Source organism: Mus caroli, unplaced genomic scaffold, assembly GCF_978045245.1.
Source record: "Mus caroli unplaced genomic scaffold, Mus_caroli_1 scaffold_14, whole genome shotgun sequence".
NCBI lineage: Eukaryota > Metazoa > Chordata > Mammalia > Rodentia > Muridae > Mus > Mus caroli.
The window spans coordinates 100,792,657-100,814,274 of record NW_028227269.1 but is presented as its reverse complement, the minus strand read 5'-3'; the positions used below and the strand labels follow the sequence as shown (position 1 = coordinate 100,814,274).

Below are 21,618 nucleotides of genomic sequence, written 5' to 3'. Positions count from 1 at the left end.
ACCTGGAAAGGTGAAGGCAGTGCCCACCAGGCTGCAGTCTGCCCACCTGAGGACCCTGTGCAAAGTGGGCAGGTAGCAGTGGGGAAGCTCAGGCCAGTGGGACCTGGTTAGGGTTTGGGGCCTCATGGGGCCAGAGGAAGAGGGGGCTTGTTTGGAACCCTTCCTTCAACTTGCTCAGCCTCGGTGGGTGCTTTCACTGGGCGGCCCAGATTCCCAGGTGTGGACCTTTGTAGTAATGGCCAGGCGACAGTTAAGCGGAGGCTGTGCCGGTGAAGCTCTGAAAAGGAGGGCCGCTCCCAGCCGGCTTCACTGTGGCCATCACAGATGGACAGCAGGGCTGGCCCGACCTTTGTCCCATCTGCTGGGAAGAGTCCTCTGGGGCCTTGAGTTGCCCAGGGAAGCAGAAACTAGGGTCAGAACTCAGCCCGCTCTGGGTTTGGCTCTGTGGGGCTGTGTTCCAGTTCCTATGTGAGGAGCCAGCTCAAAGGTCCTGGGACCTTGCCAGTCACTTAGTTGTGGGGCTTCCTGCTGTCAGGCCGGGAGAACCTCGGGCCGGGTGAGCCCTGGCATAGGAGGAAGGTCATGAAGAGGGTCTGGGTTAATCAGCTGCCGAAGTCGGAGCTCTGGAAACTGAAACCAGGCTCAGTAAGTCAGTAACTTTGGCCCATTGCAGTTCTGAGAAGCCTCTGGGGCCCTGGTTCAGGCAGACTGTGAAAGATACCAAACAGCTTTGGTTAAAAGGTCCTACTCCGAAAGAGGAGAGAGAGAGAGAGAGAGAGAGAGAGAGAGAGAGAGAGAGAGAGAGAGAGAGAGAGAGAGAGAGAGAGAGAAGGTAGGGGTTGGGATCATACTAACAAAATGCCAGAAGTTGGGTGTAGTGGTTCATAAAGGAACCCTAGCACTGGGGAGGTCAAAGCAGGAGGATCTCAAGTTCAAGGCCAGCCTGGACAGTATAGCGAGACCCTGTTTCACATGAAAAAAGAGGGAGAGCTGGGCGTGGCGGCGCACGTCTTTAATCCCAGCACTCGGGAGGCAGAGGCAGGCCTGAGTTCGAGGCCAGCCTGGTCTACAGAGTGAGTTCCAGGACACCCAGGGCTACACAGAGAAACCTTGTCTCGAAAAACAAAAACAAAAACAAAAACAAAAAACAAACAAAAAGAAATATTTATAATGTGAACATTTTCTTGAGCCCCATCCCACAGTCACATCAAAACCTAATTACTTCCCGAAGACCACGTCTAAACTCTGTCTTATTGAAACGTAAGGCTTCAACCTCTGAGTGTTTTTTGGAAGGATACACACATTCGGTCTGACGTTCCTCTTGCTCTGCAGAGGGGCTCCGCAGTCTGAGCCACTGCCCTCATCAGGCTAGGAGGGACTTGAGGAAGTGGCATCACCCATGGGTACTGTGTAGGAGGCAGACCAGCATGTAGGGCGTGGCCAGACTTGAGCTCTGTAAAATGGGTTACCAGCATCCGTCTGGGGCAGTTTGGGGATGAGGAGGTTTGGACCGAATTGGTGGAGGTGGGTTTTAGTGCATTTATGTGCATTTATGTCATTTATTCTCATTTAAGCCTTTTCCCCCTCCTAGCTGGAAGATGCATTTGAGGGCCCGTTGTTATCACCAGTCTCAGAACCCTTCTAGGGCAGGTGGCTCTTTAAGCCAGGAGGGACTGATCTTGGGCCACGTCTCTCTCCTGTCTTATGCCAGCCAGGGTGGGGAACTGAGGCCGTGGAGGGCTGGGGAGGTTCAGGGAGAGACTGCCTGCGGAGAAGACCCACAGGCTGACTTCCTCAGTGCCCCTCCCCCCTTTACCCAGAGCTTCCTCCTCTCCACCCTTATCCCATTTGTCTGTGAGAAGAGTCCCAGCTGCCCTGGCTTGCACTGAGCTCCATCTGAAGGAGACCAAGGGCTCCAGACAGCATCAAACCCAAGTCAGAAGAGACTCCCACCTACTCGCATGCATTTCCTTCTTGTGTGTTCTCCTTTGGTGTAGAATTGTCATAGACTCAAGTCATTGTACATGTAGCAGTTTGGTTTCTGCTTTCTGCACCTGGCATTGTGGTGTAAACAAGAGTCCATATTTATATTTTATACCGGCTTTAGCGCCCCCCCCCCCCGCCCCTAGCCCCCCCCCCTTTGGAGCTGCCAGCACTTGTTAAGCACATGGTCTAGTAGCGGCTCCCACAGAATGATAGAATATGTTTATTTTGAGGGTTGGGGATAGTAGCACATGCCTTTAATCCCAGCACTTGGGAGGCAGAGGCAGGCGGATTTCTGAGTTCGAGGCCAGCCTGGTCTACAAAGTGAGTTCCAGGACAGCCAGGGCTACACAGAGAAACCCTGTCTCAAAAAAAAAAAAAAAAAAAAAAAATCCAAAGATGTTGGCTTGGACAAAGTACAATAGAGAATGACTTTTTAAAAGATGTATTTGTTTATTATATGTAAGTACACTGTAGCTGTCTTCAGACACTCCAGAAGAAGGAGTCAGATCCCATTACAGATGGTTGTGAGCCACCATGTGGTTGCTGGGATTTGAACTCAGGACCTCTGGAAGAGCAGTCAGTGCTCTTAACCACTGAGCCATCTCACCAGCCCCGAGAATGACTATTTTTAATTGCTATAGAATGGATTTACTTTTTGCCTATGCTATGCTCTATTGGGCTGTAATCTTACTGAATTTTTAAGATTCTTTCAGTCTTCTTGCCAGGGTAGACAACACTACACATACATCATTATGATTCTAAATGTCTTCCTTCCTCTTCTGATTCTTTTTTATTAAATTCTTTAAAAAAAAAGGTTGCCAAGTGGCAGTGGTCCCTGCCTCTAATCCCAGCACTCAGGGTGCAGAGGCAGGTGGATCTCAGAGTTTGAGGCTAGCCCAGTCTGCGGAGAAAGTTCCAGGACAGCCAGGGCTACACAGAGAAACCCTGTCTCAAGGGAAAAAAAAAAAGATTTATTTTGTTTTTAATTATGTCTAAGTGTCTGTGACTCAGTATGGAGGTATGGACTTGAAGACAGATGCCCGTGGAGGTCAGAGTCATGGGATCCACCTACAGCTGTAGGTAGTTGTGACCCTCCTGTCCTTTGGAACTTTAATCTGTGGAGGCAGATAGAGGTAGAGAAGTGTGTCAAGCAGTTAAGGGGGTAATTTCAGCTGGAATTGACTAGGAAATTGAGAGCAAAGATCGGAGTCTGGGGGCAGTTCCCATGGTAGTCAAGGAAGGCTTTTCTAAAGACTAGAATCCTAGCTGAGCAGTAGGAGAGGAGTTACCTTCTGAAAGGCTAGGGTGGGGCATCCCAGGGCTGCAGGGACAGTAAGTTTGAGAGCACCAAGATAAGTCGGGGGAGCTGGGAGCTTGTGTTGGGGATGACATGATGTGGTTGCAGCAAGGTCTTGAACTCAGGGTGGTCCTCTCGCCTCAGCTTCCTGAGCGCCAGAATTGTAGGCCCGGGCCACAATGCCAGGCCTCAAAAAGCTCTTGGATGTTATCTGCAGGAAGGTTATTGAGGACTTGTGCATCCCTCAGGGATGAGTAAGTATTACATAGTTCTCTACTTTTGCTGTGTCTACCAGGTTTTGGTCTTAGAGTCATTGTGGCTTCATAACTGAGCTTCATAGCATTCCTTCCCGCTCTATTTTGTGAAACAGTTTGAGAAATATTGTTGTTAGTTTTCTTTAAGGGTGTGGTACTTGGCAGGTCAAAGATACTTTAGGAGATGGCCACACACCCAAGAGTATATAGGCAGGGCTGCTTGGGTTAGGTGAGTGTGGAAAGTCAGGTGGGTTTGCAATGAGGCAGATCTGGGAGAAGTTGGGGCAGGGGGCGTGAACACAACCAAAATACAGTGTATGAAATTTTAAAATAATCTATGGTGTGTATTCATGTGTGCATGTATGACACCCTGCTCCTGGTACCAACTTCTGTCCTAGTCACAGTTCTGTTGTTGTGAAGAGACGCCACAACCAAGGCAACCCTTAAAATTTAAGGGCGGACTGGCTTACAGTTTCAGACTTTAGTCCATTTTCATCTTGGTGGGGAGGATGGCAGGCATGCAGGCAGACATGTTTCATCAGTGTCAACTTTCTTCTTCTCACAAGGCCACATGTGTCCTAGTCCTTCTATCCTTTCAAAAGTTCCATTCCCTGCTGACAAGCATTCAAGTATACGAGGGTGGGGGAACATTCTTATCTACCACTTAATGTGCACAGTGGTATCTGCCGAGATGACAGGCGTAAATCCCCCGATTTACTGCCCTGGTCTCAAGATACTAGTGTGCCATTGAAACGCCTTCTCGAATGGCAGGTGTGGATCTCACATAACGTCTGACAACGAGCATGGGGTCAGGCTTGGAGCCTGAGTGCCCTGCTGGGGTCAGAATACGGATAAAACAATCCTTGCATCTCAGGTCAGTGTGAGGACAGTTGAAATATCCCTGGATAAGTCCATCTTGGACAGTCTCTCTGGGCAAGCTGTGGTTGGCCTTGGGCTTCTCCAGACTCCCTAGCTAGCCCTTGTTGGTTTCCTGGCAGGGGATGATAGGGATGTAAGTTTATAGCTGGTTTTCTTTCCTCCTTCCAGAGTTGCTGGGCCATCCCAGATCCTAACTTGCTCCTCTCCCACAGGGACTGCCCTCAGGTAGAGTTAGCCCTCCTGTACAGTCCAGGAAAGTAAGGCTTCTCAGAGGAGTTGAGTGACCCCTACCCCACCCCACCCCACGCTGGGAATGTGGGCCAGCGGGAGTATCCTAGAACTAGGAAAACGTCAGCCTGGAGCTTGGCTTTTGGAGCAAGTGTTGGAGTGAGCCTGTTTACACAGTATCTCATTCACCACTGTTGTGACCATTGTGGATCTGCAGCTTTGTTCTAAGGAGAACTGTGGCAGGCCTGGGAAGCCTGTGGCCACTGGTGGACAGGTGAGACAGCCAGGGTGGGGATGCCAGCCACTGCTGTGGTACAGGCTGCTGTGGTGGCTGCTGAGGAAGACCAAAGTTACTAGAAGTACTCTGGTACTCAGGGTAGGGTGTAGGCACACCCCCTTCATACTAGACATTCTCAAGAGTTACAGAGTGTCCCTGCACCTCATGTCCACAGGCCTAGACCTGCAGTCTAACAACTCAGAGTTCTGAAGAGGCCCCAGTGCCCTGGCTGGGAGGGTGGGGCCGACACCGAGGTCTGTGTGCACTGGTGTTTTGACTTTGCCTAATTGCTGTGGACCAAGAAGCCCAGAGAGACATTTTCCTATCATCCAGAACCCAACGAAGACCCAGTGTGATGACAGCACAGATTTGGATTTGAGCCGACCTAGGTTGCATCCAACGTGGCTTGGCTGACTCAGTGGCTGTTTCGCCTTTCTAGACTCCATCTTCTGTATTTGAGGATGGGTTACTGATCTTGTGGAAGCTGAGTAGGAGGGGCTGGTGTTCAGCTTCCGTCAACGTCCTGAGCTTCCACTGGCATACCCATTTGCAGATAGGGAGACTGAGGCATAGAGCACAGCACCTGGCTGTGGGAGGCAGCAAGGCTGGCCTTCTTATGGTCTGGCTGCTGGTAGCTGGGAGCACTTAAGCTTGTGAGGAGGAAGGGAACGTGAGGAAGAAGGGAGATTGCCAGGAGCCTTCTCGGGGCGGCCCTGCGCTGGGCGTGTGCTGCTCTTATGCTGGTTCTTTCCCTGGGCCATTGGAAGCCCTGGTCTGGGTGCCACCTGGCCTGGCATCTTCCTTGGCTCCATTCTTTCTGCTGTGGGGAAGGGCTTGGGCTGCTGGTGAAACATTTATTGGGCCGACGCTGTAATCACTCTGCAAGGACACTTGCAATTATATCTGCATTTGGGAAGCTAATTTTCAAGAGCTTTTTTTTCCCTCTTCCTAATTACGTGCAATCAGCCAACCGGTGCTCTTGGGATCCCCTCAGCTGAGAGGCGCCTCCTCTCCTCCTCCCGCCTTTCCTTTCAGCTCTGGGCAGCCGGGACATCACAGTGAGTGCTTTTTGTGGAGCCACAGATGAGAGGCGGAAGCAGGAGGATGGGGCTGGACTCTGGCGTGGCTCCAGGTGGGTGCATGTCTTCCTCAGGGGGCAGGTTGGTGGAGCGCTTGATGGCAGGTGACTTTTCAGTTTGGATGCTGAGTGGCAGTGAGTTGACAGCAAGCCCAGATCAGATGAGCGTAAGCCAGAAGGTGAGTTTCTGGATTCAGGCAGTCTAGCCATAAAAGGACTGGCCTCTAAGGCCTCAGATTGCTACTTCTGTCCTTCCCTTCTGTGGCCCAGCCACCAGGGATCTTCTCTCAGGTCTAGATTCTGCTGCCTCCAGCTCTTTCCTAGCTCTGGTCCTTTGTGTGTGTCCACTGTTTCTAATACCTGGCAGGCTCGACCTCTCCTCCACCCTCAGACTCTCATGGCTTCAGCCTGTACCCATTCCAGGGCTTGCTTATTCACCCGCCTTGAGAGCATGAGCCTTTCCTGTTAGTTCCATTGGTGAAACCGCCTGGCCCTTTACCAGTTTCAGAAGCACATAGGAAGTGCAGAATGAATAAAACCATCTCTTCGTATAGGGGGTGAAGGGGAGGCCAGTCACGCAGAGGACTTTAGTCTGAGAAATTGAAACTAACTGACCTACTGTGAACTGGCCTCACGACCCCCTGAGCTGCACTCTGATATCTGGGGTCATTCTTGCATGCCCACTGCCTTCCTGAGTGGGTTGCAAGACACAGCTGACCTACACATGGTCTGGAGGAAGAGGTTCACCTGGAGCAGGCTTCTGACTGATAGCCCTGGCAGGCCCCTGGGCTCCATGGTATCCCGGCTTCTGTCCACTTTGATGGGTGCTTCCTGGGAGAGGGTTTAGTGGGAGATTATAGAAAGGGGGTGTGTCTGGCATTTGGGTGAAATACAGGCAGGTGGTCAGTGTGTGTATGTGTGTGTGTACCAGCCTGTGAGCAGTGCACAGCAGACCGGGTATGCACCATGGGTAGGGAGGTGGCATCTTTTAGGGGCCTTACTGGCAGGTGGTAAGAGAAGCTACAGGAAGGTATGCCGGGGCAGGGTGGTGAGGTGAGTCATGCTCCTTAAGTAGAAGGGCATGGGCTTGAGGGTGGACACACAGGGTACCTGGAACACTATCTGCAGACCTGCCTGCTGGCCCACAGCACACAGGTCTGTGCCTTTTGCATATGTTGCCCCTGATGCCTGGCAGGCATTTACTTCTCCCTCTCCTTTCTTCTCTTCCAGTTGGAGAAAGATATTCCTGTTTTTGTCATTTCTTCTGCACAGGGCCCTGGTTCTTGGCATCAGTCCGTTGGCTGCTGTGACCCCCGTGTGGGGCTCTGAGGGATTACTGCAGATGTTTGGGGCCTGTTGCCATGACTCCCAGCTGCAGAGCCTGGCAGGGCATGAACACTGGGAAGGAAGGAGGTGGGGGGCACGTGCCTGCCTGCCAGGCACTAGCCCTTGGAGCTTGACTCTGGGCAGTGGGGGTCTTTACCAGAGGCCTTCCCACCTGTTCCATAGCCCTGTTTACAGCTGATTTCTCTCTTGTTAGCAGGTTCAGGCTCCTTTGGAGGTTGGGTGGTGTCCTCAAGACTTCTGTCATCTTTGCCACGAGCGTCTGCCTCTCCTCTTGACTGTTGGCATGCACAGCCTTCTCTCAGTGTGGGCACTCTCCTCTCACAGTCTTTTGCTCTGGGAGCTAACCATCTCATTTGTGATTGCCACCCATTTTTCTCATCCCCTTTATTTCTTAGAAGGTTCCTTCTTCTTGAGAAGCCAGCCCTGTGCTGAGGGATGGCCAAGAAGACCTGGGTTGATGCTGCAGTCCATGTCCAGGCTACAGTACGCCCGGATGTTTGAGTCCAGTCACGCCTTAAGGAGTGTCTTCTGTGCCCTTGACTTTTAGTCAGGGCTGTTCCTCGGTTGTGGAAGACTTTACCCTCGAGGATCAAGGCTCCAAGAGAGGATTCTATCAGGCTTGGGGAAAGGGATGGCTGAGGTAGCTTTGTCTAGAACTCTTTCCCAAATATCCCAGAGGCCTCACCCAGCGCACTTGAGCCTCAGCCAGGTGAACAGCCCAGTTCAGGCCACATTACATCGCTGTGGGCTGAGGAGACCCTTGCTGACAGACAGTCCTGAATTTAGACTGTGGCTTTGTTCTCTGCTTGCTCCCAGCCTTGGGGACCTGAGTTCAAGTCAGTCCCATGCAGCAGGGTGCCAGGGGGGATACAAGAGGTAAGCTTGGGGAGGAGACGTTCAGCATATGAACAGTGCCTGGCACTCACAGACCCCTCCAGCTTCACCTCCCCCTGACCCCTCCCTCCTCTGGCTTCGGGGAGCAGGCTGGGTGGGTACGAGCCTGCCCAGCTGCTGCAGGTGTTGGCCTAGCATCTGCTTGGGTCATATCCAGGCCTTCAAAATCTCTGGAAACTGAAGGGTCTTGAGTCTCAGATCAAGTTGCTGCCTGTTGAGACAAGGGGCTCAGTGCATTTGGGACAGGGACTGGGGCCAGGTCACTACACCCCCAGGCCTATAAATGGTGAGCTTGACTGGCCCTGGCAGGGCCCTGGTATGCCTGGGTGCTGGCCCAGTTTTAAGTTCCAACTGGCTCCATGCTTGGAGAGTCTGTTACTACACAGTGTTGGCAGAGTCCGGGATGGGACCTGCCTCAGAGCAGGGAGCCCTGGGGTTGGACATGGCTTTCCTTGACCTCAATATGAACTTGGGGCGGGGGGTCAAGATTATTACCCCTTTCCCTAGTTCAAAGCCAAGGTATGAGGCCTGGGTTCTTATCTTAGGTCTCTAAGGTCCAGGATCAGTCCCCTCCACTTCCGGGGCCCCCTGTTCTCATCAAGGACCCCAGTGGGAATGTCTGGTACGGCTCACTGACTCGGTAGGTGAATGGTAACACGTGAACTCCTCCTTTGGCCATCTAGCTTCCCCTTGAATTCCTGGGCAGGTTTTCCTTTGCCCCTTTTCTACCTTGGGAACTTTGAGGAAGTGTCCCGTGTCACAGGGTGGAAACACCGCTGAATCTTTGGTGCTGTAGCCGACAGAACAAGGAGCCTACCAGAGATAGCCAGGTCTTCGTGTTCAGACTCTGTGACCCAGCTGCCTTGCATGGTCAGAGGGCACAGTGCCACAGCAGGGGTGATCCCGAGACAGGGAAATTGCCCTGGATTAGCTGGGTGGACCCAGGGCTGTCACAAAGGTCCTGATAAGAGGAGGAGGGAGTGCCAAAGAGAGGAGTTGAGGCTAGTCAGCGATGTGGCTGGGGGCCAAAGAGTGTGACAGTTTCCAGAACTGGAGAGGCCAGGCCAGAGTGCAGCCCTCCCACCCTGAGAAGGAAGAACAGGCCGACCCGTGCCATGGAAGGTTCTGTGTTGCTTTTAGTTATCCGCTGTGGATCCAATGTGTCTCATTTGTTACGGAAGCCGTAGGCTACAAATACAGTACTCGTTCACAATGACCATCTCCATCCGGCTCTGGGGTGAGACTGCAACCTCAGAGAGCAGTTTTGGGTCAAGGTCAGAACTCTCTCTGGCCACGTGGCTATCAGAGCCAGGCTTCTTGGCTTTCTACCCTACGGCAGACCAGTGGATAAAGGGTAAAGTCACTGCCTGCACCTTGGGACTAAGGTTTGGGCAATGTGTAGACAATCCAATCCTCTGAGGCAGGCAAGGCCAACTCTGCCTCTTGCTCTGTCTCGAACCCTCAGGCGCCTCCTGCTGGTGAGGGTGGTGAGGATGTTGGCTGAGCTTGGGACCCCATGGCACACACACCAGCCAACTCATGGTTTATACCCCTCCGCCTCTCATGGGACTGTTTACATCGAACCTGTGGCTTAGGGGTTCTCCTGTGCCAGGGTTCCACAGAGAAGCCCAACATCTGACGGTGACAGTCAGGTGAGGGAAATCTATGTCCAAGAGTCCCTGTAAGGTGTGTGGCTTCAGAATCCCCTGGCGCTCCTGGGACCAGAAAGGAGTTTATAGTTGGAGAGGTGCGTTGGCCGCTGAGGAGAGACAGCTCACTTACAGGTGTGTAGCCTTTCTGGTGTCAGTACTCTGCATGCTTGCTGTCTACGTGCAGGGCTGCTTCCGTAAACAGTGGGTGTCAAAAAGTCGTGAACCACGGACAATAGAATTCTTCCTCTCAGAGTTCCAGAGCCTCCCTGCTCAAAGCTTACCTTACTCTCCAGGTCAGGATTGTTCTTGCATTCCTGGGGCTCAGAGTACTGCATCCAGGAAGCAGGCTACATTGTGGGTCTCAGTAAGGTCTACTGGTAGCCAGGTTGACAGAAGCCTTCTGTTAGGTCTCCTCATCCTTGGTTTCCCTCCAGTTGAGGGCCCAAAAGATTTCAAGGTGAGATTGCTCTACAGAGTTTAGGTGTGTCAGAGAAGGATAGACCTGAGACCTTTCTGGCTGGCTGGAACCTATCCTGGAAGGCTGTGTGGCTCCCCCCATCCCCATTGTGATTCTGCTTTGAAGACCAAAGAGTGGGCTGCATGGGCAGTGCATCTCAGATGCTCGCCACTCCTGGAAGTCGGGTGAGTGAGTCATCTGCTCTGCCCGTGTAGGGTCACCAGAAGAGCCACTTCCGGACCCCACTGGCTTGTTCGGATCTTAGGGTTTGATGAGTCAGGTTGTTTCATCTGTGCTGAGACCCACACACGGGCCTGATTGCCTCCCTTGGATGGGGCACATGGTATGGGCAGGGTCTTCAGGTGGCTGATTTTCAATTAAAGGAATGAACCCCCATCCCATAAAAAAAGATACATGGCAGCTTCCAGTTTATCTGGTTCTTTTTCTGCTGCTGTCCAAACAATTCATATGTTTGTACTGGCTTTAAAATTCTGTTCATATGTTGTCTTTATATCAGGCCATTTCAGTTCCTGGCACTGTTAAACAGGAGGGAAATCCAAATCACAGAGCAGTCGGCAAGGGAACGGGGATTCCAGGGAGGGCACAGGCAGGCAGGCGGCTCCAGGCTGAGCCTGGCACTGAAAGTCTGGAAAGGGGGCACTCGTGCAGTGTGGTGTCTGCTGGGCTTGGCTGTGGGCAGGGAAGGCAAAAACCAAGACTAGCCTCTGGGTCCGGGGCCTCACTGCCTGCAGCCTCACGGGCGCTCATTGGCAGTGTCAGCTGGTGGTGCAGCTGACGAGCCACTGAGGGAAGGGTCCTTGGTGTATGTGGCATTACGGGTGAGCTGCACTTTGCTAGTGAAGACAGGCATTTGCATAAGGCTGGGAAAGCCCAGATGTGGGCGAGGCTTAGGTGACTTAGAGAAGGGAACTATGGGAGTGGGGGTGAGGGAAGAGTCTGGCGTTACTGGCTGTTCAGTACCTTGTAGGCTGCTTTTTCATCTGCTACCAGCTAGGAGTTTAAAGTTTGGGGGTGTAGAGATAGGGCATACCCCTGCTTCCTGATGGCAGTTGTCAGTCAGGGCAGGCTAGGTCAGGCTGCAGGGACAGATGCTCAAGAAACACTGAAGGCCTAGCTCAGGTTCTTACAGAGTCCACTGTGGCTCCGTCTACTTTCCAGTGCTATGTTCCCTCTGCAGTATCCCCTTAACTGTGCACTGTGGTCACTTTAGGCCAGATAATTCTGTCCTGCACATTATGGAGTCTGTCTTCTGGTTGCTTGTGGCACCACTCCCAGTTGGCAGCATCCCCTGCTCTTGTGGATGGAGTTTGGGGGAACAGCATCTCCCCAGCTTAGGCTGGTCTCAAACTCACAGTCCTCTTGCCTCAGCCTTCCAAATGCTGGGTGAGGGTCCATCTGGTAACTACCTTCTTTGCAGACTGGCCCAGGTCAGTAGGACCTGGTGAGGGGGTCCAGTGGTCACAGCCAAATACTGCTTCCTGAAATACATGCTGTCTCTGTTCATGTGTCATTACCCAAGGCAAAAACTGTGCCCACGGCAGACCGAAGGAGGCGCCTTAGTGGCACTTAAGAGTCCAGGAAGAGGACTGCTGGTGTGGACAGCCACTGTCTTGAACCTGGAGCTGTTCCTCTCCAAAGGAGGGGCCATCTTTTCTCTTTCTGCAAGTGTTTAGTTCCCTAAGGGTGTACTCTCCCTGCAGTTCTGGGGAGGGGTCCAGCTGGAAGACGAGATTATAACTTTGAGTATACCTCTGCTCCAAACTGAACTAATTTTACCAAAAAAAGTCCCCTAGGCACAGGCTTTTAATAACATTTAAATTATTAAGCTTTACCTTTTATTGTTACTTTCGTGGTATTGTTGAAAGTAATGGATTTGCCCATATTATCGAACATAGAAAACAGGAAATACGAAGCACCAGTACGTACTGTAGCCTGGGCCCTCTGCCCTGCCCCCAAGGACCCGGATGTTGACCCTGGCCTAGAACCTCAGTTCTGAGCGTCTTTGGTGATCACGGTGTGGCCCTGCCTCGGGTCACTTCAGCTTGTCTCTGGGAAGGACTTGGGAGACTGCCTGATGTTTCATTCTCTCTGTCAAGGACACAATGGAGAAGTCTGCCTTCTCTCCAGCCCCTCCTCTCAGCTGCCTTTGCCCTTGCCCTGAGGCCTTGCTGAGGTCATTGTGTGGTGCTTTTGGATTCACTCTGTGCACACAAGTCCCCATTCTCCTTCTGGACATTGAAGTCCCCATTCTCCTTCTGGACATTGTTCTCAGTGGAGTTGTGTCCGGGACACAGGGTTCTGCCCCTCGAAGCTCTCTTTTGGCCTTGGTGTTGTTCCTCATGGAAATACAAAGCTTCCTGCCCGACTCTGTTTACTGCTGCGTGTTGTTCCTTCGGTGGGGTGGCTTGCGGCCTGTCTGTGGCACTTCTGGCAAGTACCTCACTCTGCGCTTCAGCACTCCAGGCAGCTCGGCAGCTGCCATCCCAGAGCCCGAAGCTTTCAAACGGTTGTGTGTCTGGATGATGAGGTGGGACGGTAGTCACTTGACAGCCAGCTCCCTGGTTTTTCTCCCCTCTCCCGTCTTTAATGTTCCCCTCTTGTCCCTTGTTTTTAAGGCTCAAGATTTCCTTTCTGAATTTTCTGATTAGGACAGAATTTCAGGAGTCTGCTCTTGGGGGAATCCCTGATGAAGAACTGAAGTGAAGCCCTACAGGTTGATTTTTTTTTTTCCTGAGGTGGAAGGAGATGTGGTTGCTATGGAGGGCCCCCCACCCCCACCCCGCCCGCCTACCCGCCTCTTCCCTAGTTTATGAAGCTGTCAGAGGCTCAAGAACTTTGCCTAGAGGCTGAAGACTTTTCTTGCCTACCTGGGGATCATGCCCAACTATGTCAGGCCAGTCAGTCTGGGAAAACACTCCCCTCCCTTCAGAACACCATCTTGCTTCTCCTTTGAGTAATACAGTAGTGACCAGGACTTTCTCCTTGTGGGACTGCAGGTTGCGAGTGCCTGTGTAAGGAGAGGGGACTCTCAAAGTCTCTGTTGTCCTCACTCTTCCTAGAGGTCTGAGCTGGATAAGCTGTCTGGGCTCCCAGGGAGCTCAGCCCTCTGTGAGAGATAACTGCCAGGCTTCCTCACTTGCTCTGTTGGATGCATCCCATCTGTTTTCAAAGTTAGAGACCTCCCCATTGCTGTTCAAGGATTGGGGTGATCGGAAGCAACTACAGGTGGCTTAGCAGGAGAGAGCCACATGCTGACATCATCTAGATATCAGCATATTTCTACCCAGAGGGAAACTGGCCCCTCCAGGTGTGGGTGATGTGTGCCTTTCTCATCTATATGTTGATGTCTAAGAGTGCATCTTTGAGCAGCTAAAGGCTGTGTGACCTGCCTGGGACAGGCCCCCTTGCTTATGGAGCCAGCATCAGTGTTTTCTCTCTCCAGTTGGGCTGGGATGACCTGGGGGCAGATGATCCAGGTTCTCAGTGTGCAGAGGCTCCTCATGACTTTGTCCCCTTGCTGTAGGCACGGGTGGCCTGAGGCCTTGCTGGTGTGTGTCTGGCCTGTGCCTTGTGCAGTCATGGGAGCAGGTAGGTATTGCCTGCCATTCCTTCAGGAGGTGCAGGGAGATGAAATGACCCGAGAATCCCCAGTGGTGACAACCGTCGAATTCCCTCATTGGGTTCTTTGGGGCCAGGTCCTTTTGGGACATAGGGTTAAAGGGCACGCTAGCCCTTGCTTCCTTCAGTTGACCCAGCTGGTTCTAGTGGCCCTCAGCCTGACTGTCTCCTCTGTCAGCCCCTCTGTTGGTCCTCAGGAAGCTCTTGCCCAGCAGCTCGTTGGCAAACATGTAAGAAGTGATGAGGGTGACCTCAGCTGAGGGGAGACCCTGTCTGCTTCCTGAGGCCTCAGGGATGCAGGCTGGCATTTATTGTGCCCTCTGATTGCTATGCCAGGCCCGGGAGCTAAGCTGCTTTTCCATATTTATAGCTCTACTGGACAGCAGCCCTTTATGAGCAGCTGTTGGCTGGTAGGCACCAGAAGTAGGCCTGGGCACAGTTTTTCATTTTACTCAGTTCCGCCGTCTCAGGGCGCCCAGGTGAGTGAGTAAGCTGCAGGCCCCTGACCTTGCTTGGACCCAGCCTCCTCTTTCTAAGCATCTGCCCTTTCTCAGCAAAATATTCTTATGGGCCATCTGAGGCTCTGTGGGTCTTGGTTTCGCTATTTCTCCCTGAGCGGCAGTAGTCTATACTCGAGAACTGGAAGAATGGAGGCACAGGATCATGGGTATATTGTGTGAGTGGGGGTGGGGGGAAGGTTGGATGCTGTGCACGCACCCTGGAGAGGACTGAGACAGCCCTGCATGCTGGAGCCCACAGAGATGGTCCTAGCTCCGGCTTTCAGTAAGAAACTCGAGGCAGGTCGATGACCGAGTGGAGCAGAGAGCCTTGGTATGGTATGCTCCAGGAAGCTGTACACAGAACCCATGTGCTTAGAAGGGCGTGAGCGAGACCAGGGTGATGGATACACGGTAGGAAGAAAGATGGAGGACACAAAGCCCAGGCTAATCCCACCGTGAGAGAAAACATATTTGTCTTTTTGAGTCTGGCTTATTTCATTTAGCACAGTGAACTTTAGTTCTGTTCACTCCCCTGCAGATGCCATGGTCTCTTTTCTCTTCACAGCAGGATAGAATTCCACTGTATACATTTCTCTGTGCATTCTTCTGTTGACAGAGCTGTAGGTTATTGATCCCATAGCCTGCCTGCTGTGAATGGTGCAGCAGCAAACTGCAGCATATCCTTTAGGGATATGCTTGAGGACTAGATGAGGGAGAGGCGAGGTAGTGAGGGCGGCTGAATGTGCATGACGTGGGAACAGGAAGAGGGAGGAAAGTGAGCAGACATGAGTGGGCACGAAGAAGGAATAACAGCAAAGTGTAAGGACATATGTGTATAGAAATGTCACAGTGAAACCCACTTCTTTGTATGTTAAAAGTTCATAATAATGGCTGGGTGGTGGTGGTGGTGGTGGTAGGCCTTTAATCCCAGAACTCAGGAGACAGAGGCAGATGGATCTCTTGAGTAGTTCTGAGTTTGAGGCTAGCCTGATCTACAGAGTTAGTTCTAGGATAGTTTGCGGCTACACAAAGAAGCCCTGTCTCCAAACAAACAACCATAACAAAACCCACAAAAGCTATGTTGGTTACACAGAGAAACAGTTAGTGGCAGGTATGGTGGTACATGCCTTTAATGCCAGCACTCAGGAGGCAGAGGCAGGGGATATGGTCAGCTAGAGGTCATTGGACTAGCACAAATGGGAAAGTGGCTGGCCAGCGTGATTGGCCGAGGTGGAACCAGAAACCAGGACAGAGTGTTTAGGTCGAGATGAGAGTCTTGGCGATCCACCTGTAATAGTTGAGACAAACAGGGGACTCTTGGGGCTGTCCAGGCCAGAGCTCTTACTGCTGAAGACCTGTCTGGCTCAGGGGCTGGGGGTGATAGTTGCTGTCAGTTCTATAGGGCACCAGCCAAGTTCCCTGCAAATTGGCCATCTCTTCTAGGTTGTGAGGGGGAACTGGGGCACAGGGCCCATACACCTTGTCCTTGAAAGGGGGTTCTTCTGAGACTGCTGGCCGGAGAGGCCTGCCCTGAGACGCCTGAGCCACCGCCCTCCCTCATGCCGCTGTTGGTTCCAGGCCCTGCTTTCAGCGGACTATAGTGGGTTGTCTGCAGAGGGCACCTGCCTGCTGCTGAAGTAACTCTTTTTCTTTTTGTTTTCTCTGCAGGAAGCGAGGGATAGAAGTCGTGCAGGTGAGTGAGACCACTTCTTCACATTGCCATGTGCTGACCTAAGCGTGCACTTAATCTGTCTTTGGGAGAGTTTGGGTGTCTGACTGCTTTATATGGGCACCTGGATTGTGATACTTTCCCTCTCCTGGAGATCTGACATAGCTCTGCCCCCCCCCCACTCCCTCCCATCCCCCCGCTGGGTACAGACTTGCTGCTGGCTGTTCCTTTTTGGAGAGTTACGGTGGGTGAGGAGTAGGAAGGGCCAGGGGTCCTGGAGGTCAAGACACTCCTAACACAAGTTGTGTTAGGAAGGATGAAGGGACAGTACAGCCTAGATGACTGTGCTGTCATCCTGTCCTCTGTGCTCAGTCTTGAGCTCATTGGCTGGAAAAGAAGGAGGGATGGTTGGATAGAGGGAGGAGTGGTAGATGGAAGAAGGGAAGGAGGGTGAGGGAAAAGCAAGTATGGATAGAATGAAGGCAGGAGAAGAGAGAATGGAGAGACGGCCCTGAAATGGATATCCAGGCTCCAGCAGCGGCATCTCAGGACGGTTGGCACGTTTGGCCTGTCTGAGAGAGCTTGGGCCCAGGATTACCTGTGGATATTCTGGTAAGAGACACTGGCCCCCATGGTTATGTCTTTCCACGGACGGTACAGTGGTAGATGTGAACTCAGATTAATAGACTCATAGTGAGGGGCAGGTTATAACGTGTGCACCACAGCTGTGCCTAGTTTCCTGTGTCACCGTCCCTGCACAGAACGAACCTGACTATGTACCAAGCTGTCCACGCTTGGGTTTACTCTGACGGCTGAGTCTTCATGCATCTGCAGAGGGCTGCCTGGGATGGAGACCAGGTCAAGGCTGAAGGCAGACATCTGGAGGAAGTTTCCAGAAAGCCTGCTAGGGCATACACCCTCAGAGTTCTTCATTGTTCAATTTCAGGAGGGCTCTACTCCACAGCTGTAGGAAAGGGTTTCCCAGTGCAGGCATGCACATACCTGGCCAGCCCCAGAGCTTCCTGGTACCCTAACCGGGGGTGGACAGGAGCCTTGGAGCCATTGTGTAGAGTGTGCCAGACAAAAGGGTTCTGAAATCTCTCAAGATGTGTCTGTTGTTCATTTGGATGACGGCTTGAGGGAGGAAGTGGTGTTTGGGCACGGAGTGAAGCCAAACTGAGCGCTTTCTACTTGGGCATCTAAAAATAAAGTCAACGGCAATGCCTGTTCCCACACCTCCTCCTGGCATCCAGGAGAGTCGAGAGAGAGCTTCAGATTGGAGGACACTGGGGGAGACTCTGCAAAAACTGGAAAGCAAATCACTTGGCTGGATTTTCAAAGTCGGTTCGGCTTTCGTTCACTCCATCCCAGGATGTGGGCTCCTGGAAGCTGGAAATAGGCAGGGTGCTGGTCATTGGGTGAGGCATGAATGAGTTAGAGAGTTAGGGGTGTATGAGCCACCCCAGCATCCACCAGATCCTGATTATATGGGAAGAGGTATCTTTCTTGTAGAGATGTGGAAACTGAGGCTCAAGATGTTGTGGCCTTTTGGAGAGGTCAGCTGGTGGGTGGTGGGGTTAGGGCTGAGTTAGGGTCGGCTTGTTTACAGCAGTGTGGTCTCCTTTCTGTGTTAACAGATGATCCACTTACGAGATACGCTCCCCCTAGCATTGCTGGCCGTTCGCTGTTGTCTAAGTGGAAGTAGGACCTGGGTTCAGGACCTAAGCATGAATAACCCAGGGCAGATCTTGCCCGTTTTTCCAGGTCACAGAAGTCATTTCTCTTCCGGTTACCTGTTAGCCACAGTGGCGGCATCAGTGATGGGCGTTTATGGGGACTGTGGTGTACCAGGAAGTGGCTGTTTATATTCTAAAGCCGAGCTGGTGTGAGCACATGATGCCCAGCAGTGATAGCTGGCAGATCCCTTTGTCTGCCCCAGCCATTCCCGCCAGGGAAGTGTGTGGAGATGAAGAACAAGGTGGCCTGGGCAGTGCCAGGAGCCTGCCAGTCTGCACAGTGAGATCGTCAGCAGGCCTGTCCCAGGTTTTTGAGGACTGAGTCAGGTCAGGTAACGTGACTGGCACTGAGCCTGGCACACAGAGGCTGATGATCTGCAGAGCTGTACCTTGGTGTGGGACCCAAGGACACAGCCCTCATCATCAAGGAAGGCAGCTGTTCATGATAACCCTGAGAATGACTGGAGGTAGCTCCATGGTGCTGGTCACAAAACCGAAGGAGGACCGGCTTATCAGTTATCAGTTATCAGCTGGCTAGTACATGGGTGGTGGATTTGACATTCATCCCCCTGCCTTCTTGATTTTTTTTAACACTTGTTTCTGTAAGAACTGAAAGCTGAAACAGACGTAAAACTGTCTTATTCTGTCAGTAGGTAGCACTCATCTGCAGATGCAGGAAATGACTTTTTAAAAAGTCCCATGCGCCTATTCAAAGTTGCCTCTCTAATAAAGTTTTCTTCTTATGCATGTTACTTGTGCAGTTTTGAGTATATGTTGATCATGTTGATCAATTATGTATTCATAACCAATAATGATACACTCGAGAAGAAACTTCTGACGTGTGTAAGAGCTTTATGACCACATTAAAAAGTCTTTGAGGGAGGAACAGTTCTGTACATACCTTTCCTTAGCTCAGTGGTGTTGTAGAATAATTAGTAAGAGACTTTCCAGTGTAAAATACCCTGACAGTTTAAACATCTCCAAGGGAAGAGTGGGGAAGAAAAAGGAGCAGTGTTTGATTTCCAGCCGTCTAAGAAGGGGCTGATTATATAATCAGAAAATGGATGACAGCGGATCGCAGATCGCCAGGGTATTTAGACCACATTGGAACCATTTAAAAGGGGAATAATAACAGTTTTACTTTCTAATGTTAATAATTTACTTCATGTTGGATATGACATCCTCCGCAAGTGTTTAAACATTTCAGATGTCAGCTTAAAAACCGGCCATTGGAGACCCGTTTTAAACATTAATCTTGGGGTTTGGTTTGAAGGCTGTTTACATCTCAGAACCAGGTACTTCCTTAAAGGGGGACAGCGGCAGGCCATCACGAGGCTCTGCAGGTCTTCCCGCAGGGGACCCGTGAGGTCCCCTTGGCTTCCCTGGCCTCTCATGACATGATTTACTCTAAGCTGTGTCACTTTCTGCTCAGTTTGACTCAGGAGGAAGGGGCTGCCAGTGAGCCTGGTGTAGAGAGGCAGGATCCCAGCTTTGAGCTTAGTGCTGAGGCAGTGGGCAGAACCCAAGGGCTGAGGTAAGGTACAAGGCGTAGATTGAACAGGCGTCACTCTCTATATGACAGCCTGGACACCTTGGTGGCCAGTCGCCAGTAGGTGACCAGAGGCCCAGAGGGTCCAAGACATTGGTATCTTCATCCCATCTGGTCAGACAGGAAACTTCCCCAGGTAGGGTAAGCTGTATGCACCCAGTAGGACCTGCCTGAGAGTCACAGTCCAAGCCCAAAGACCCACCAAGTCTATAAGCCTCAAACATAGCCAGGCAGTTGCTACACTGAGTAAGGGCTAACACAGAGCAGTGGTCACCTCCTTGGAGAAACAAGTCCTTCTTGGAAACAGCTTGGGCAGAGAGTTATTGAATTTGAGGCTTGGCCTTCCTCAAGGACTCATCGAAAGCCCCGTGTTACTCTGTGGAAGAATTAAGGAGACAAGCTTTCCTATGCAGGGTTTCATTACCCCTTCCTCATATCCCCTAACTCAGTGGAGCAAGATCCGAAAAGACTGGGCTGCTCCTCGGCCTGCCTGCAGCTGGCATGCTGGCAAAGCCCCCACACAGCCTGGCTTCCACCACCACCCCGCCCCTGGGGCGAGAAGGCAAGGACTGTTAGCCTGGGCTTTTATTTTAAATGAGTAAGCCACAAGTGTGAAAAGTACAGTAGCCAATTACAGATTCCTCTGTCCAAATTCTTGGCAAGTTCAGACATCATGAAGTCTGGTCTTAGGACAGCCACTGTTTTTCAGGCTGGCAAGTAACTTCCCCAGATTCAAGAGGGAGCGGGCTCTCTGTGCTGGTCTCTCCTGAGCTGTTCTGAGGTGCTGTACTGTAAAATTTTTTTTTAAAAAAATGTGTATGAATGCGGCCGGGTGTGGTGGCGCACGCCTGTAATCCCAGCACTTGGAAGGCAGAGGCAGGCGAATTTCTGAGTTTGAGGCCAGCCTGGTCTACAGAATGAGTTCCAGGACAGCCAGGGCTACACAGAGAAACCCAGTCTCAAAAAAAAAAAAAATGTGTATGAATGTTTTGCCTGTATGTATGTCTGTGTACCACATGCATGCAGTACCTGTGGAGGCCAGAAAAGTATGTTGGATAGCTTGGCGCTGTAGTTACAGATTGTTGTGAGCCACCATGTAGGTGCCAGGAATCCAACTGCGGTCTTGAAGAAGAGCAACCAGCCTGTACCAAGAGCTGACAGACCTAAAACCTCCAAGGAAAGGCAAAACTGAGAAGCAGAAGTTAGCAGGTCGTATACCTCTAAGAGCAGGCCATGTGCTCAGGGGTGTGTGTTACCATGGTGATGACTGCTTGGAGCTGATGGGCAAGCCCTGGAGGTGGTGCAGGCTTTCTTTGGTGGGTTAGGGTCTTTGAGGGAATGAGAGGAGGAGGAGGTGGCGACGGCGGCTGTGGCCTCAGCGGCAGCATTGGAAGGCCCTGTAGAGATGGTGATCCCTCTTGGTGAAGAATGAACGGGGCCCTAAGTGTTATGGGAAAGTATCGGCTTAGCATGATGGGGCCTAGAAGAGTATCCTGCGTCCATCCCTGGAGGCTGGGAAAGGTGTCTGTTGATGATTAGTGGTCTAGGTAGGTTGGACTATGGGTCCTGAAGTTAAGCTGGAGAGAATGGGAGCTCTCCCTACTACTGAGGGTCTGGGTGAACTTTGGTGGGGGCAGAGTCTGGGCACGGAAGGGTATCTGATGGGAAAGTGGTGTGCTGTGATTGGCAGGGAAGAGGACCCCCTTGGAGGGCACAGAGAAGCTGTCAGGAAAAAAAGCTGGCTTGGAAGGCAAAAAGCCAGATTTTTAGCAGGAAGTTGGGGTTATAGCAGGGCTAAGGGAGATACAGCTATAGTTACCACGGCAATGAAGGGAGGTAGGTCAGGTAGCAGATAAGGTACCTGGGTGGATTTGGGAGGGTCAGTTCCTTGTTTCTTTCTGGGTTCCAGGGTTCCATGGACTGGAGGAAGAACTGCCAGGGAGAAGAAGATGCTGATGACAGAGAGGTGTACTGAATTCAGTGGACAAGGACTTGTCCTTGGTCACTGGCTAATTTAGAGCTGGGGCAGTTGCTTGGTTGCATAGTACATTTCTCCATAGATATCACAGCACCGAGTTATTCAATTATTCAATTTTGCAAATGTTATTTGTAGAACGTTTTCTGCCTAGTTCCAGGTGTGGGAACTAGTATAATATTGTTGCCTGGTTCTTGTAGT

The 21,618-nt window shown here is 51.7% G+C and overlaps 1 protein-coding gene across 2 annotated transcripts in view; it reads left to right on the top strand.

Moving 5' to 3' along the window:
- Positions 1-21,618, top strand: part of Itpk1 (inositol-tetrakisphosphate 1-kinase) — a 137,649-nt gene that overhangs the window by 13,198 nt on the left and 102,833 nt on the right. For both annotated transcript variants that reach the window (XM_029484710.2, XM_021179444.3), the window contains exon 2: positions 16,157-16,181. In XM_029484710.2, coding sequence (XP_029340570.1) covers positions 16,157-16,181 — 25 coding nt within the window. The remainder of the gene's footprint in view (positions 1-16,156; positions 16,182-21,618) is intronic.